General features: G+C 53.2%; 1 protein-coding gene across 6 annotated transcripts in view; it reads left to right on the top strand.

The window, feature by feature from the left end:
* Positions 1-13,057, top strand: part of TSPAN11 (tetraspanin 11) — a 96,904-nt gene that overhangs the window by 67,354 nt on the left and 16,493 nt on the right. For 4 of the 6 annotated variants that reach the window (XM_049882202.1, XM_049882201.1, XM_049882204.1 and 1 more), the window contains 4 exons: positions 6,007-6,081; positions 7,340-7,444; positions 9,174-9,332; positions 9,693-9,779. In XM_049882202.1, the coding sequence (XP_049738159.1) occupies positions 6,007-6,081; positions 7,340-7,444; positions 9,174-9,332; positions 9,693-9,779 (426 nt within the window). Of the gene's footprint in view, positions 1-59; positions 191-6,006; positions 6,082-7,339; positions 7,445-9,173; positions 9,333-9,692; positions 9,780-9,914; positions 9,933-13,057 lie in introns of those variants that run through there. The other 2 variants (XM_049882205.1, XM_049882207.1) reach the window with 2 other exon arrangements.

Here is a 13,057-nt window from a genome sequence, read left to right as displayed (position 1 = left end):
GTGCTACCTGGGGATCAGAAAAGCATTATACCCAGGAGTGAGGTTGGCATTCTCTGAATAGTTCCTGTTGGCCTCACAGGTATACTTGGTAACAACATCAGTCCCACATCTTAACCAGGAGGTGTTTACCGAGCATCTGTCTAGCCCAGCGCTGTGCCAGACACTGAGGAAGATCCAGAAGAAACCCAAGGTGTGGTCCGTGTTCCCAGAACCTCACAATTGTTCTGGGGAGACAGGGTGGTAACCCCTGAAGCAATAGTAGCCGGTATGGAACAGGAGTTGAAGTTATGCTGCTTCATGGGAAACTGTTGGCATGGCAAGCAGGGTGAAAGAAACAGGTGTATCTGAGAGACGGGGCAACACAGAAAGTTCTCCTGCCCGGAGAAGCATGGAACCCTGCGGCATTTGGGCAAGGGGGGTGGGGCAGTCACTGCCGGCTCAGGGATGGCTAGTAGAGGCCATGACCGAGCTGGGTAGGGAAGGGCAGGCAGGCATCAGAATTCTGAGTGGGGAAACAGTAAGAGCAAAGGCGTGGAGGCTGGACGGCTTGGCCTGTATGTAGGGAGCCATATATATAGGGATACAGAGAACATGATACAGATTTGCACAGACAGACAGCAGGTATCAAAGGAGTCCTGAGATGATTAAGATGGGCTAGGAGAGAGTTCAAGAAGGATGGAGGGGCAAAGGGGAGGCATTTGTTAGAGTCCGTGGCTGTGAACTCACAAAGCAGAAATCCCACCAGCCTGGCCACAGCTCCCAGGCACTCTAGCCGGCCACTTGAGTCTGGGCTGACAGTCCTTAGGGTGAGAGCATCCAAATGAGCATGGCCCTGCCTCCTGGGGGCAGCCACACCAGGGGCCTCCCACACCCAGGTGAGTCACACACCTGCAGCCTTCTTGCAACCAGAGCTGCTGCCTGGAGCCCAAAGCCAGTATGCTCCCTGACACCCACGTGTGGTCCACTCGAAGCCCCCGGCCCTGGTCCTTGCTTCCCCCCAAGTGGTGTCTGCATGTGGGAGCTACATGACGGTAGGGTATCTCCACCACACACACTGCCTCTTGGGAAAGCTCTTCCTGACTCCTCCTGACAATGCAGTCAGGTTGAGAGCTTGTTTGATGCCTCATAACAAGTCTTTGAGGGGCCGGCATGTGCTAATTTAGCATGCCATTTAAATCAAGGGGTGTGGCTCAGGTTTGCTCCCTCATAACATCCCTCCATTCCTCTTCCCTATCCATCGTCAGTAGCAACTGTGGCAATGACATCCCCTGGGGAGCAGCGGTACACTGCCACATCTGCAGGGCTATCATCCAGCAAGACTCGAAGCTGGCAGCAGGGATGGAGAGAGAAGCTGCTATCCCCTGCAGGAGGGTGGCAAGATGCTAAGAGATTTCCTTCCTTGGTACCAGTGCCACAGCCTTCTTGGGGTGAGTGGGTAGTCCGTGGCTCTTCCTGCCACAGAAGGCACTCAAGGTGTACCCAGGAAGTTTGGGAGCCACCAGCAGTCACTGCATTTAGGGTCCTGTGTGGCAGGATGGAGTCTCTGGATGGTGCAAACAGTTAACATGCTCAGCTGCTAACTGAAAAGCTGGAGATTCAAGTCTACCTGTAGGCACCTTAGAAGAAAGGCCTGGCAATCTACTTCTGAAAAATCAGCTATGAAAACCCTGTGGAGCACATTTCTACTCCGACACACATGGGGTCACCATGAGTCAGAAGCAACTCAATAGCAACTGGTTTGGTTTTTTCAGTGGCAGGATGAGGCCAGCCTTCGAGTACCACAGTGGGGCAAGGGTGAGGGGGCCATTTGGAGCCAGTAGTAAGGGCACCATGTCAGAGGAGCTACTAGGCCCAGCACTTGTCTCCAGGGCCCTGAGGTGCATTAGCAAGGGAGAGCCTCCCAGGTGGGGTCAGTGCAGCCACGCCCTGTGTGATGGGCAGGGCAGCTCCCAGGAGGGCAGTGCCCAGGCCTGGGCCCCCTGAACCTGCCACTGGCTTCCAGGTACTGCTTGTCTCGTGCCATTTACCCCGGCCCACAAGATCACAATGAAGCACTTAGCAGAGAAGGTGTCATTGCACCCAGTTTCCCCTCTCGGTGGGTCCTCTCAGCCACTCACATAGATGGCAAGCGATATTATTATCCCCTTTCACTGGCAGAGAAACTGAGGCTCAGGGCCCATAGTCTGGACCACTGTGGAGAGCTGGGGAGGCCTCGGTGTCCTGTACAAGGGGACACGTGAAGGCTGACATCCAGCCCACCCAACTCTAGCTGAGGTAAACATCCTGCTAGGGGCTGCGCCCCCTGAGTCGAGCACATTTTTATAATTCAAACCAAGATGCTCATGGCCACTCAACCAGAGTCAGAAAGTATAGAGCCTGGGTCCCAACCCAGGTTGGCTGATCCTCCACCAGTCACCTTAAGGTGTTCATGTGCTTACATTACTGCTTAGAGGCTCCACAAGGGAGCAGCCATCCGCAGACCTGGTCAGCCTCCTGCCCTGGCTCAGCCTGGACACCATTCATTACCACCCTTAGGCCCTGCCTGGGCCCACTCTGCCCTCCTGCACTCAACTTTTCCCATGAAGTGAGGAGTCCTTGGGGCCAAGTGAATGCGCCTTCATGGAGCCTGCAGACCACGCCGCCACCCATCTAGAACTCACCCAGGGTACCCAGAAGCTTGGAAACCCCTGTCAGACAGCCCCGAGAGGTGTGCACGCTTGGCCTGCACCCACACTTCAGCACTCCCAGCCTTCTCCGCATCCCCATTCAAGGGGTAGCCAAGGGACATCTGATCCGGGGGGAGGGGTGGACAGAGCCTGGACATGTGGGCTGCAGGGTACGGCCTGGAGCAGGAAGGGATGAGGGCAGGCAGGGGCCAGGGGCCTCCAGTTACGCTCTTGCCACAAACTAGCAGGGCAGGCCTGACAGCATTACTCAGAAAGACTGGTGTACTCCTGTGTGTCCTTGCTGGTGCCCCGTTTCAAAGCCGCGCACAATAAAAACCAAAGCCAATCCTGTTGCTGTGGAGTTGACTGCAACTCGTGGTGACGCTGTGTATGCCAGTCTGTCAGAGTAGAAATGTGCTCCGTAGGTTTCAATGGCTGATTTTTCAGCAGTGGATTACCAGGCCTTTCTTCCGAGGCACCTCTGAGTGGACTTGAACCTTCAACCTTTTGGTTAGCAGCCGAGCACCTGAACTGTTTGTACCACCCAGAGTCTCCTGCTAGATAAAATAAGTCTTAATAAAATTGATTGACTTAACTTGAAAGGTAGCCTTGCCTAAACCAAAAGCTAAAAAGTTTCCTGAATACAACCAAATGCTTTGAGGGACAGAGTAGCAGGGGCGGGGGTCTGGGGATCATGGTTGCAGGGGACATCTAGGTCAACTGGCATAAAAGAAAATGTTCTGCATCCGATATTGGTGAGTGACATCTGGGGTCTTAAAAGCTAGGAAGCGGCCCTCTAAGATGCATCAATTGGTCCCAACCCATCTGGAGCAAAGGAGAATGAAGAACACCAAAGACACAAGGAAAATATGAGCCCAAGAAACAAAAAGGGCCACATAAACCAGCTCCATCCGCCTGAGACCAGAAGAACTAGATGGTGCATGGCTACCACCATGACCACCCTGACAAGGAACATAACAGAGAGTCCCTGATGGAGCAGGAGAAAAGTGGGGTGCAGAACTCAAGTTCTGGTAAAAAGACCAGACTTAAAGGTCTGACTGAGACTGGAGGAACTCCAGAAGACATGGCCCCCGGACTGTTAACCCAAAATTAAATCATTCCCGGAGCCAACTCTTCAGACAAAGATTAGACTGGACTTTAAGACATAAAACGATACTTGTGAAAAGTGTGCTTCTTAGTTCAAGCAGATACACGAGACTAAATGGGCAGCTCCTGTCCAGAGGCCAGATGAGAAGGCAGAAAGAACAGAAGCTGGTTGAGTGGACAGGGGAAATCTGGGGTGGAAAGGAGGAGTGTGCAGACATAGGGAGAGCAACTAGGGTCACATTACAATGTATGCGTAAATTTTTGTATGAGAAGCTAACTTGAGCGGTAAACTTTCACTTCAAGCAGAGTGGGAAAAAAAAAAAAAAAGTAGTTTTGCCCTGGGGTCTGAGTTCTTTCTATGGGAAGAGATTTACTCTCCCCCCAACCCCCACCCTGTTTCTTAAACCCTGCCCCTGCTAGGCCCCCTGCCGAGTGCTAGGAGGACGGTCAGGCCAGGCTACAGGCCACAGGTTAGCATTGCCTCTGACATGGCTGGACGGTCCCCTGCCCTCCCTGCGGTCCCCACCACTGTCATTCCTAGGCAGCCCCTGTGGACTGTCTCCGTCCTGCTCGCACACCCTCCTGCCCACCGTCTTTCCCTCCATGGTGAGCCCTAGAGCTTCAGACCCCACTCCTAGGCTGGGCCTTCCAAAGAAGCCAGGGATCTGAGTGACCCTGGGCTGCTGCCCTGGTATTACCGGGTGGATGGGCAGTATCCAGGGGGCAACAAAACCATGGGTAGAAGCTGAGCTTGCCCAGAGCAGGGCCAGTTTCCATCAACAGTGCCACCCTCCGCCCTTCTTTCCCCTCTTCTCTGCCCAACGCCCTGGCTCCTTTCAGCCTGCTTCATCTCGCTCCCGGTGTCTTCCCAGCCCACTTGGGCCTGACATGAGTTTTTATCTGTGTCCTTCCGCAAGAACACACCAGGGTCAGTGAGCGTATGAGAAGCCTCGCTGACTATGTAAAGCCAGGTGCGGGGAGCGGGGGCTGCAGCCCGCGGCCTCCTGCTGGTTACAGTCCAGTGAGCAGCCAGGAAACCAGCCAGCAGCATCAGCAGGCCGGTGAAGTGTGAAGAGCAGCCCTGGAGCCTGGAGGAGGCCCGCGGTGGTGAGGGGAATTCAGAAACCCCTTGCAGGGCTAAGAAAGTTGGGAAATGGGCGTCAGGGCTGGAAGGTGGCCCGTGAATCACATTCCCAGGACCTCTGCCTTTGCTTTGTCCTGTGCCGTGGTTGCTGCTGCTCAGCCTGCACCCTCCACCCCAGCCACCTCCGCCCTCTCCATTCCCTGAACATAAACCCTCCATGTTTTCTGCAATCTTCTGGCCTTTGCACATGCTGCCCTCTCTGCCTGGAATCCTCTTCCCTCCTTCACCTTGCAAATACCAACTCATCCTTAGGAATGCCACTTAGGTGTCATCTCCTCCAGGAAGCCTTCTCTGACTGCCCTCCCCCATCAGGGCCTCCCATGTTTCTGGGGCTTACCCTATAGTAGCATTTACAACCCAGCATTGTAAGGGTTGGTTTGCTTATCCGCATCCCCACACACACACTAGCCTATAAGCTCATTGACGCAATAACTGCCTTACTCATTATACCTGGCATATAGTTGCTATTGTTAGCTTCTGTGGACTCGGCCCCTGACTCATGGCCACCCCATGCACAACTGAACAAAATGCTGCCCAGTCCTGTGCCATCCCCTTATTGGGTTGCAAATCAAACCGCTGTGATCCATAGGGTTTTCATCAGCTGATTTTTGGAAGTAGATCCCCAGCCCTTTCTTCTCAGTTGGTCTTAGTCTGAAAGCTCCACAGAAACCTGTTCAGCGTCATAGCCTCCACCGACAGACGGGTGGTAGTTGTGCATGAGGGTCACTGGCCAAGAGTCAAACTGGGTCTCCTCATGGAAGGGAGGAATTCTACCACTGGACTGTCAATGTCCCCAGGCATGTAGTAGGTAGTAAATAAATATTGGAGGGGCGGCTGGGTTAATGGATCAACAAGTGACCCAAAAGTGAAGGGGCTAGTGAGGAGCTCAGAGCCTGCAGCCAGCAGAGGCTGGCGTGCCCAGAGCTGCTGGCACCAGGAGGGAGATGGTGTGGGTGATGAGGTCCCTTGTAGATATCATCACCACCTCATTGCTGTGGTGGAACATTTGCCGGAGGCCTTCCCTGAAACCCTCATCTGCCTACTCAGGCCTAATACCTGGTGGTGACCATCTCCTCTCCTTGCCCCTAGTATTTCTGCCTTTTGCTTGTCATCTTCCTCGTCGAGCTGGTGGCCGGAGTCCTGGCTCACATGTACTACCAGAAGGTGAGTAGAAGTTTCTTCGTTCTCCATTCTTCACCAGTGCCCACAGGAGTAACAACAATTGGGGCAGGGGTGCATTGTGTTGGGGGAAGCTAAGGCAGAGACACATGACACATGAGTGGTCCTCGTTCCCCAAAAAAAAAAAAAAAAAAAACCAAACCCATTGCCATCAAGTCAATTCCAACTCCTAGTGACTCCATAGAGCAGAGTAGAACTGCCCCATAGGGTTTCCAAGGCTGTAATCTTTTCAGAAGCTGACGGCCATGTCTTTCTCTGGCGGAGTGGTTGGTGTGTCCAAACCGCTGACCTTTTCGTTGGCAGCTGAGCTCTTTAACCACTGTGCCACCAGGGCTCCTCCTGCCTCTTTCCCAGCCCCCGGACAATCCTCTGCACATCTGGATCACAGCTCTTGACCCGGTTCCAGCAACTCTCTGCTACAGCTGTCCATGAGGATGTCTTTGGCGGGGGAGCAGGGGAGTGGGAGTTCACCATGAGAGAGGCGGGGTCACCCCTTTCTTTCCAAGGACAGGTGGAGGATGAATCCATTTCTCGAAGACACCCAAGGAGAAAGGCTTGAGCCAAGTTAACTGGCAGACTGAAAAGACAGGAGCAGTCCTTGCCCACCTTCGTTGAACAAGGAGGACATGCCCATCAGGTCCCCTCCAGCCCTGGTGTCCTCTGACTCAGATTCACAGTCAGGACCAGGGTAATATCTGGCAGGCAGATACAGTACAACTGTGCCGGTTGTTTCAAGCCAGTGCCATGCACACCAAACAGTGCCCACAGAGTAATGATTGTAAATATTTGCAATTAAAAAAAAAACCTTGCCATCAAGTCGATTTCAACTCATAGTGACCCTGTAGAACAGAGTAGAACTACCCCATAGAGTTTCCAAGGAGTGGCTGGTAGATTCAAACTGCCAACCTTTTGGTTAGCAGCTGAACTCTTAACCCCTGTGACACCAGGTATCACCTCATAATAAAAATAAGAATCAACAGACACTGAAAAGCACCCCTAATCTCCTCTGCAGCCTCCCTCTCAGCTCAGCCCGGAGTGCTTAGGGCCCCAGTTTTTGCAACATCTTCACGAACGTCTTCTGGGATGTCTCCCACTGGGGCTCCATTGTACCATTTGGAAAACCTCTGCCATCATGTGTCCTAGAATTCACTGACGTGGCTCTGGAGCAGGCCTGGGTACCAGGGTTCTGGGGTGGGGGTAAGGACTTCCTGCTGACCCCACCTCCCCTCTCCACCCTCCCCAGCTAAGTGATGAGCTGAAACAGCACTTGAACCGGACTCTGACCAACAACTACGGGCAGCCCAGAGCAACGGAGATCACAACTTCGGTGGACCGTCTGCAGCAGGATGTAAGCCCCTGGCCCACGTGCTTGCAAGCCAAGCAGACCTGGGTTCAAATTCTGACTCTGCCCTCCATGCACCATCTGCGTGACCCTGGGCAAGTTATTTACCCTCTCTGAGTTCAGTTGCCACATCTCTAAAATGAAGTCCACATAGCCTCCCAGGGTTCTATGAGTGTTAAAGACGATCACATATGTGGGAGCCCCACCAGTGAGTCCTGCCCCTAACAAGGGCTCACTGAGTGCTGGCTCCTCTCCTTCCTCCTCCCCCGCCCTCACCTCCACCATGCCTCCCCGTCACTACCTCCTCCACACCCCACCCCCCACTGCCTTCCCACCCTGGGTCCCCTGTGGGAAGGAAGCTGGCGGTGCCAGGAGACGAACTGCATCTCCTGGCAAGGATCCATGCCAGGAAGTTCCTCTCTGGGCTCCTTCCGTCTGCACGGCCTGCCTTCTTCCTCCGCTCTGCTCTGAGAGCTGGGCACTGAGGCCCTGGAGGAGGGAACTATAACTAGTAGGAGTATCTCCATTAAGCCGCTGAGAGAACTTTCCAGTTGAGAGCCATCAGGTAGAATGCTGTGGATAGAAAGGTGGACTCTCCTTCCCCCGAAGAGTCTCAGCAGATCCTTCCAGGGAGGCCCACGGTCTTGGCCAGAGGCAGGGGGTAGGCAAATAGACCTCCAGACCTGTGCTGTCCAGGACGGTAGCCACTAGCCACATGTGGCTATTGACATTTTAAATGGAACTAAAAATTCATTTCTTAGTCACACTAGCCACATTTCAAGTGCTCAGTAGACTCTTGTGACTGTTGTGTGGTGTCAAGTTGATTCTGACTCATAGTGACCTTGTAGGACAGAGTAGAACTGCATCCTAGAGTTTTCTAGGCTGTGGTAATCTTTATGGGAGCAGATCACTAGGTCTTTCTCCCATGGAGCAGCTGGTGGGTTTGAACTCTGGACTTTTCAATTAGCAGGTGAACGCTTAACTATTGCACCACCAGTGCTCCTCCACGTGACTTTGTTTTGTGTTTTGTTGGGTGCCATCGAATGGCTAGTGACTACTGAATTGGGAAGTGTAGATAGAACATTTCCATCATCACAGAAAGTTCTGTTTGGCAGCTCTGTAATCCTGATGATTCTATTCCTAAAAAAGTTGAGGCAGCTTCACCTGCCCACTCTGGTCCCTATTCTGCTTCCCTCCCCTCATTGTCTCTGCTCCACTGGCCTCCTCAGACCCTACCTGGACTTGAGGCCTGGTCTTAGAATGTCGAGCAAGTATAGGTTGGTGGGTTCCAAGCTCTAGGGACATCATAGTGTAATTGAGAAAGCACCTTCCCCATCTCCCCAAGACTCAGGCTCAGGGCTCAGTCAGCTCTGCACAGCGGGGGTCCCTTCGCCTCTGAAACAACCTGGTCTGGCCAGGAAATAAGGAGGGCTTTTTTTGAGAGAGAATATGCCCAAGTAGAGATGATAAAAATGAATATGGTACCATTTAAGGAGCCCTATTACACAAAAGCTATCAGACAAGTGTCTTGCAGGCAGCCTCTGCCCTGGGCCTGGAGAGAGAGGCCCCAAAGGGACCAGCTCCTGCTCAGAACAGGGGAAGGGAAAGTCACCAGGAGAGCCAATCAGGAGTGGATGAGCGTTTGAGTCATGTGTCCCAACAGCCCCATCACCCAGGGGCTGGAGGCCTCCCACCCCGGCCCTCTGTCACCCGAAGCCTCTGCCTCTCCCCCCAGTTCAAGTGCTGCGGCAGTAACAGCTCGGCCGACTGGCAGCACAGTACTTACATCCTGTCTCGGGAGGCCGAGGGCCGCCGGGTGCCCGACAGCTGCTGCAAGACTGTGGTGGCACGCTGCGGCCAGCGGGCCCACCCCTCCAACATCTACAAGGTGGAGGTAAGCACCCAAGCTCAAGCTGGCCCATCGAGGGGGTCCCGCCCAGCACTCAGAGCCTCCAGGAAGGTGGGCTTGGGCAGATGGGGTGGGGACAGAACACATTGGCCAGGGCGACCACACTGCCTGGGCCTACAAAGCTATCTACGAAGCCCTGGGGACAAGTAGCTCCTCGAGGGAGGAGCTAGGACACCATGACATGCCTCCAGAACCGTCTAATAAACCCGTGAGCAGTTCAACGGCCGGGGCCAGACCTTTTAATTCTCGGGCATTCCCTCAGCCTCAGCAGAATGGGTATCATGGCCAGCCCTTCCCTCCCTGCTCCTGGGCTCAGGACAAGTGTAACCTGAGGTTACCTTGCAGGGAGGATGCATTACCAAGCTGGAGCAGTTCCTGGCCGACCACCTGCTCCTCATGGGGGCAGTGGGCATCGGGGTGGCCTGCCTGCAGGTGAGTTAGGTGGGGGAGTAGGAGAGGGGGTTGTCTGGAAGAGTTCCCACCCCCTCTCCCATTGGCTGAGCTCAAATTACTGACCTTTTCCATGTCCCTGTCCTGCCCTCTCCTCTCCTCCCCTCCCCTCTGCAGCTAAGGGCGGATCACATGGTCAGTCTCTTCCCCCAGAAACCATGAACATGCCTGGGGCCTGTAGGATATCTTGAGCTTGTAAAGAACAGGGACCTGGGAGGAGTATGAGTGTGGGCTCAGGTATGCGCATGCACTCTATGTGTGTGCACGTGGGTGTATGTGTGGGCACAGGTCTGCTGTGGTATGTGTGTACATGGGCGTATCCGCATGCACCTGGGTATATGCAGTTGGATTGTTTGCACGTATGTGTTTAGGTGTGCTGGTCATGTGTGTATATGTGTGTGCATGTATGTGCACTCATCCCTTTGTGTATATTTCTAAGCATGTGTGTGCATGCATGAAGAACTGAGTGTATGTGCTCTCTGTACACGCAGCTCTCAGCTGGGAGCATGAGCTATGCCCTTTGCTGCTGCTTCTCTCCTCCACACCCCTCCCTCACCAGCCCCCCAGGAAGTCAGTGCCAGTCTCTCTGGTTGCCCCAGTCAAGGGCTGGGAGGAGAGTGGAGAGTCCCCAGGAGGAAACCCTTACTGGCTCAGGCACACACAGCACGCAAGCAAGCGAGGGTCCCTGAAGTCCACACTCCTGTCTTGTCTGGTGCTCCCACTTGAGCCCACCAGGAGCTATGGGTGGGCTCTCATGCCTGAGGGAGCTTGGCAGCCCTGAGGGGTTTGAAAGCAAGTATTGCTGGCCAGCCCTCCCCATTCCCAGTACTATAAGCACAGTCCAGGGAAGGTCAGATGGACTAGGAAGAAAGGCCTGGTGATCTGCCTCCAAAGTCAGCCAGCGAAAGCCCTGTGGATCACAACGGCCTATCATGGGGACGGCACCGCACCAGGCGGCATCTCCTTCTGTTGTGAATGGTGTCGCTATGAGTCAGAGGCCGACTCAATGGCAGCTGGAAGAACCGTGGCTTTGGTATCAGAAGACCTGGGTTCATTTCTGGCTCTGCTTCTGTGTGACCTTGAGTAGTTAACTTCTCTGTCCCTTATCTTCCTCACCTGAAAAAAATGAGGATAATTGCCTAATTCATTAATCGTCTAAATAAGAATGAGGCAATGCATGTGACCCACTTACAGCACCTGGCAAGCACTAAGGCCTCAGAGTAGAAGCTGTCTTTATCCAGATACCTGTAGACATCAGAGTGTTTTCAGATATTTTCTCTTAGCCGATACTGACAACCACCTGAGACCCAGGCCAGGCAAGTAGTCATGTTCTCCCCATTTTACAGACCAGAAAACTGAGACCCAGAAAGGTGACTCGCAGCTTGATAGAGGCATATCCTAAACTGGAACCCAAGTGTCCTGGCTTTTGGTCCTTTGCTTTCCGAACTCCCTACCCCAACACAGAAGAGAAGTAGGGGGTGATGTCGACTGGCTTGGGAAACTTTTAGATTACCATGCTGCCTACCCACATTGGTCTGTGGGCCTGGAGGGCTCGATGTAGCCTAGAATATGGGGAAGATCACTCTCAGTCTCTGGAGGGAGACCCATTTTGCTTCTGCCACCTATGAGCTGCATGACCCAGGGCAGGTTATTTCATCTCTGAGCCTCAGTTACTCATTTGTAAAATGGGTCTAATTACTCCTAGTTTGACGGCTCATTGCGAGGATTAGAGATATATATGTAAAAGACTCAGCTCAGCACCAAGCAGATAGCAGGTGTTTTCAATAAATTGTTGTGGTGTTAGGTACCGTCGAGTCGATTCTGACTCATAGCAACCCCATGTAACCGAACAGAACTGGCCCACAGGGTTTCCTAGGCTGTAATCTTATGGGAGCAGATTGCCAGGGCTTTCACCTGTGGAGCCGCTAGGTGGGTTTGAAACCCCAACCTTTCGGTGAGCAGCTGAGCGCTTAGCCACTGCTCCACTAGGGCTCCGTAAATGGTACCATCATTATTTTTATCATCTCTACTTCGGCATATTGTCTGTCAGAAAAGCCCTCCTTATTCCCTGGCCAGACCAGCTTACTCCTCTTCACCCCCATTGACATGCAGGACCAGGGAGCCGCAGGTGACATTAGGTGTAGTCCCTTTTTCGCACCTCCAGGGCAGGCCTCTGTCTCATAGGCTGAACCCCGGAGGATTCTCCAGTCGGAGCTGGGGAAGGGGCTATTCCGTGGAACCTGCTGTTGACTATGAGCATTGAGGGAGCCTGTTCTATATGGACAGGGCCAGGCCAGGGTCACTCTATTTCTTCCTGACCCCACTGGCCTCGAGAGCTTGTAGAAGCTGAAAAAAAAGAAAAAAAAAAAAGGGCATTGAGGCTCAGGACAGGGAGAGGATTGAACCTAAGGTCACAGTGGAATAATTTCTGCAGTATATAAATCCAATGCCCGGGAGGCCTGCTACTGAGTGGTGTACCCTCAGGCCCACGGGTGCCTCCTCCCCACTCACAACCCTCCACCTTGAAAAGTCTCAGTTCCTCCGGGGCTCACTGTGAAATTGCACCAAGCGTCGCTGAGAGAGAGCTTCACCGGGCCAAGGCTGTGGTGTTGCAGCCCCTTGCCCCATTGTTTCCCCTCCCATCTGCTGATCTGGCCCTGTGATGGCCAAGCTTCAGGTTAGGGCTCCCTCTGCTGGCCCACACTGGGAAGCCTCCCAAATCCTCCAGGTCAACAGCCTTGAGAAAGGGCTCACACCAGGCCTCCTCCCCACTATCACAGCCATCCTCCCAACCAGAGCATGCCTTGTACTTCCAGCACACACCTAGACCTAGCACATCAAAGACCTCCTAAGGCTCAGAAAATAGGAACCCAAGATGTTACCTACCATAATGTTTCCCTGCTCCCCAGCAACTGGAGGAAATCAAAGGGCCTGAAACTGAGACATAGTTCTCTCTTACTTGCTTGAGAAGTCATGACCTTGGGAAGTCATGTTTGTTCTCTAAGCCTCAGTTTCCTTATCTGTAAAATGGAGAGATTGGACTGGATTTGCCATTTTCAAGCCTTTTTTTTTCTTTAATTGTACTTTAGATGAAGGTTTACAGAGCAAATTAGTTTCTCATTAAACAACTAATACACATATTGTTTTGTGACACTGGTTGTTAACCCCACAACGTGTCAACACTCTCCTGATCAATCTTGACCTTGGGTTCCCCATTACCATCTCTCCTGTCCCCTCCTGTCTTCTTGCCCTTGCGCCTG

This window comes from Elephas maximus, chromosome 4 (genome assembly GCF_024166365.1).
Source record: "Elephas maximus indicus isolate mEleMax1 chromosome 4, mEleMax1 primary haplotype, whole genome shotgun sequence".
In the NCBI taxonomy this organism is placed as follows: Eukaryota; Metazoa; Chordata; class Mammalia; order Proboscidea; family Elephantidae; genus Elephas; species Elephas maximus.
Note: the sequence above shows the minus strand (reverse complement) of the source record. Positions and strands in the feature narration are given on the sequence as shown.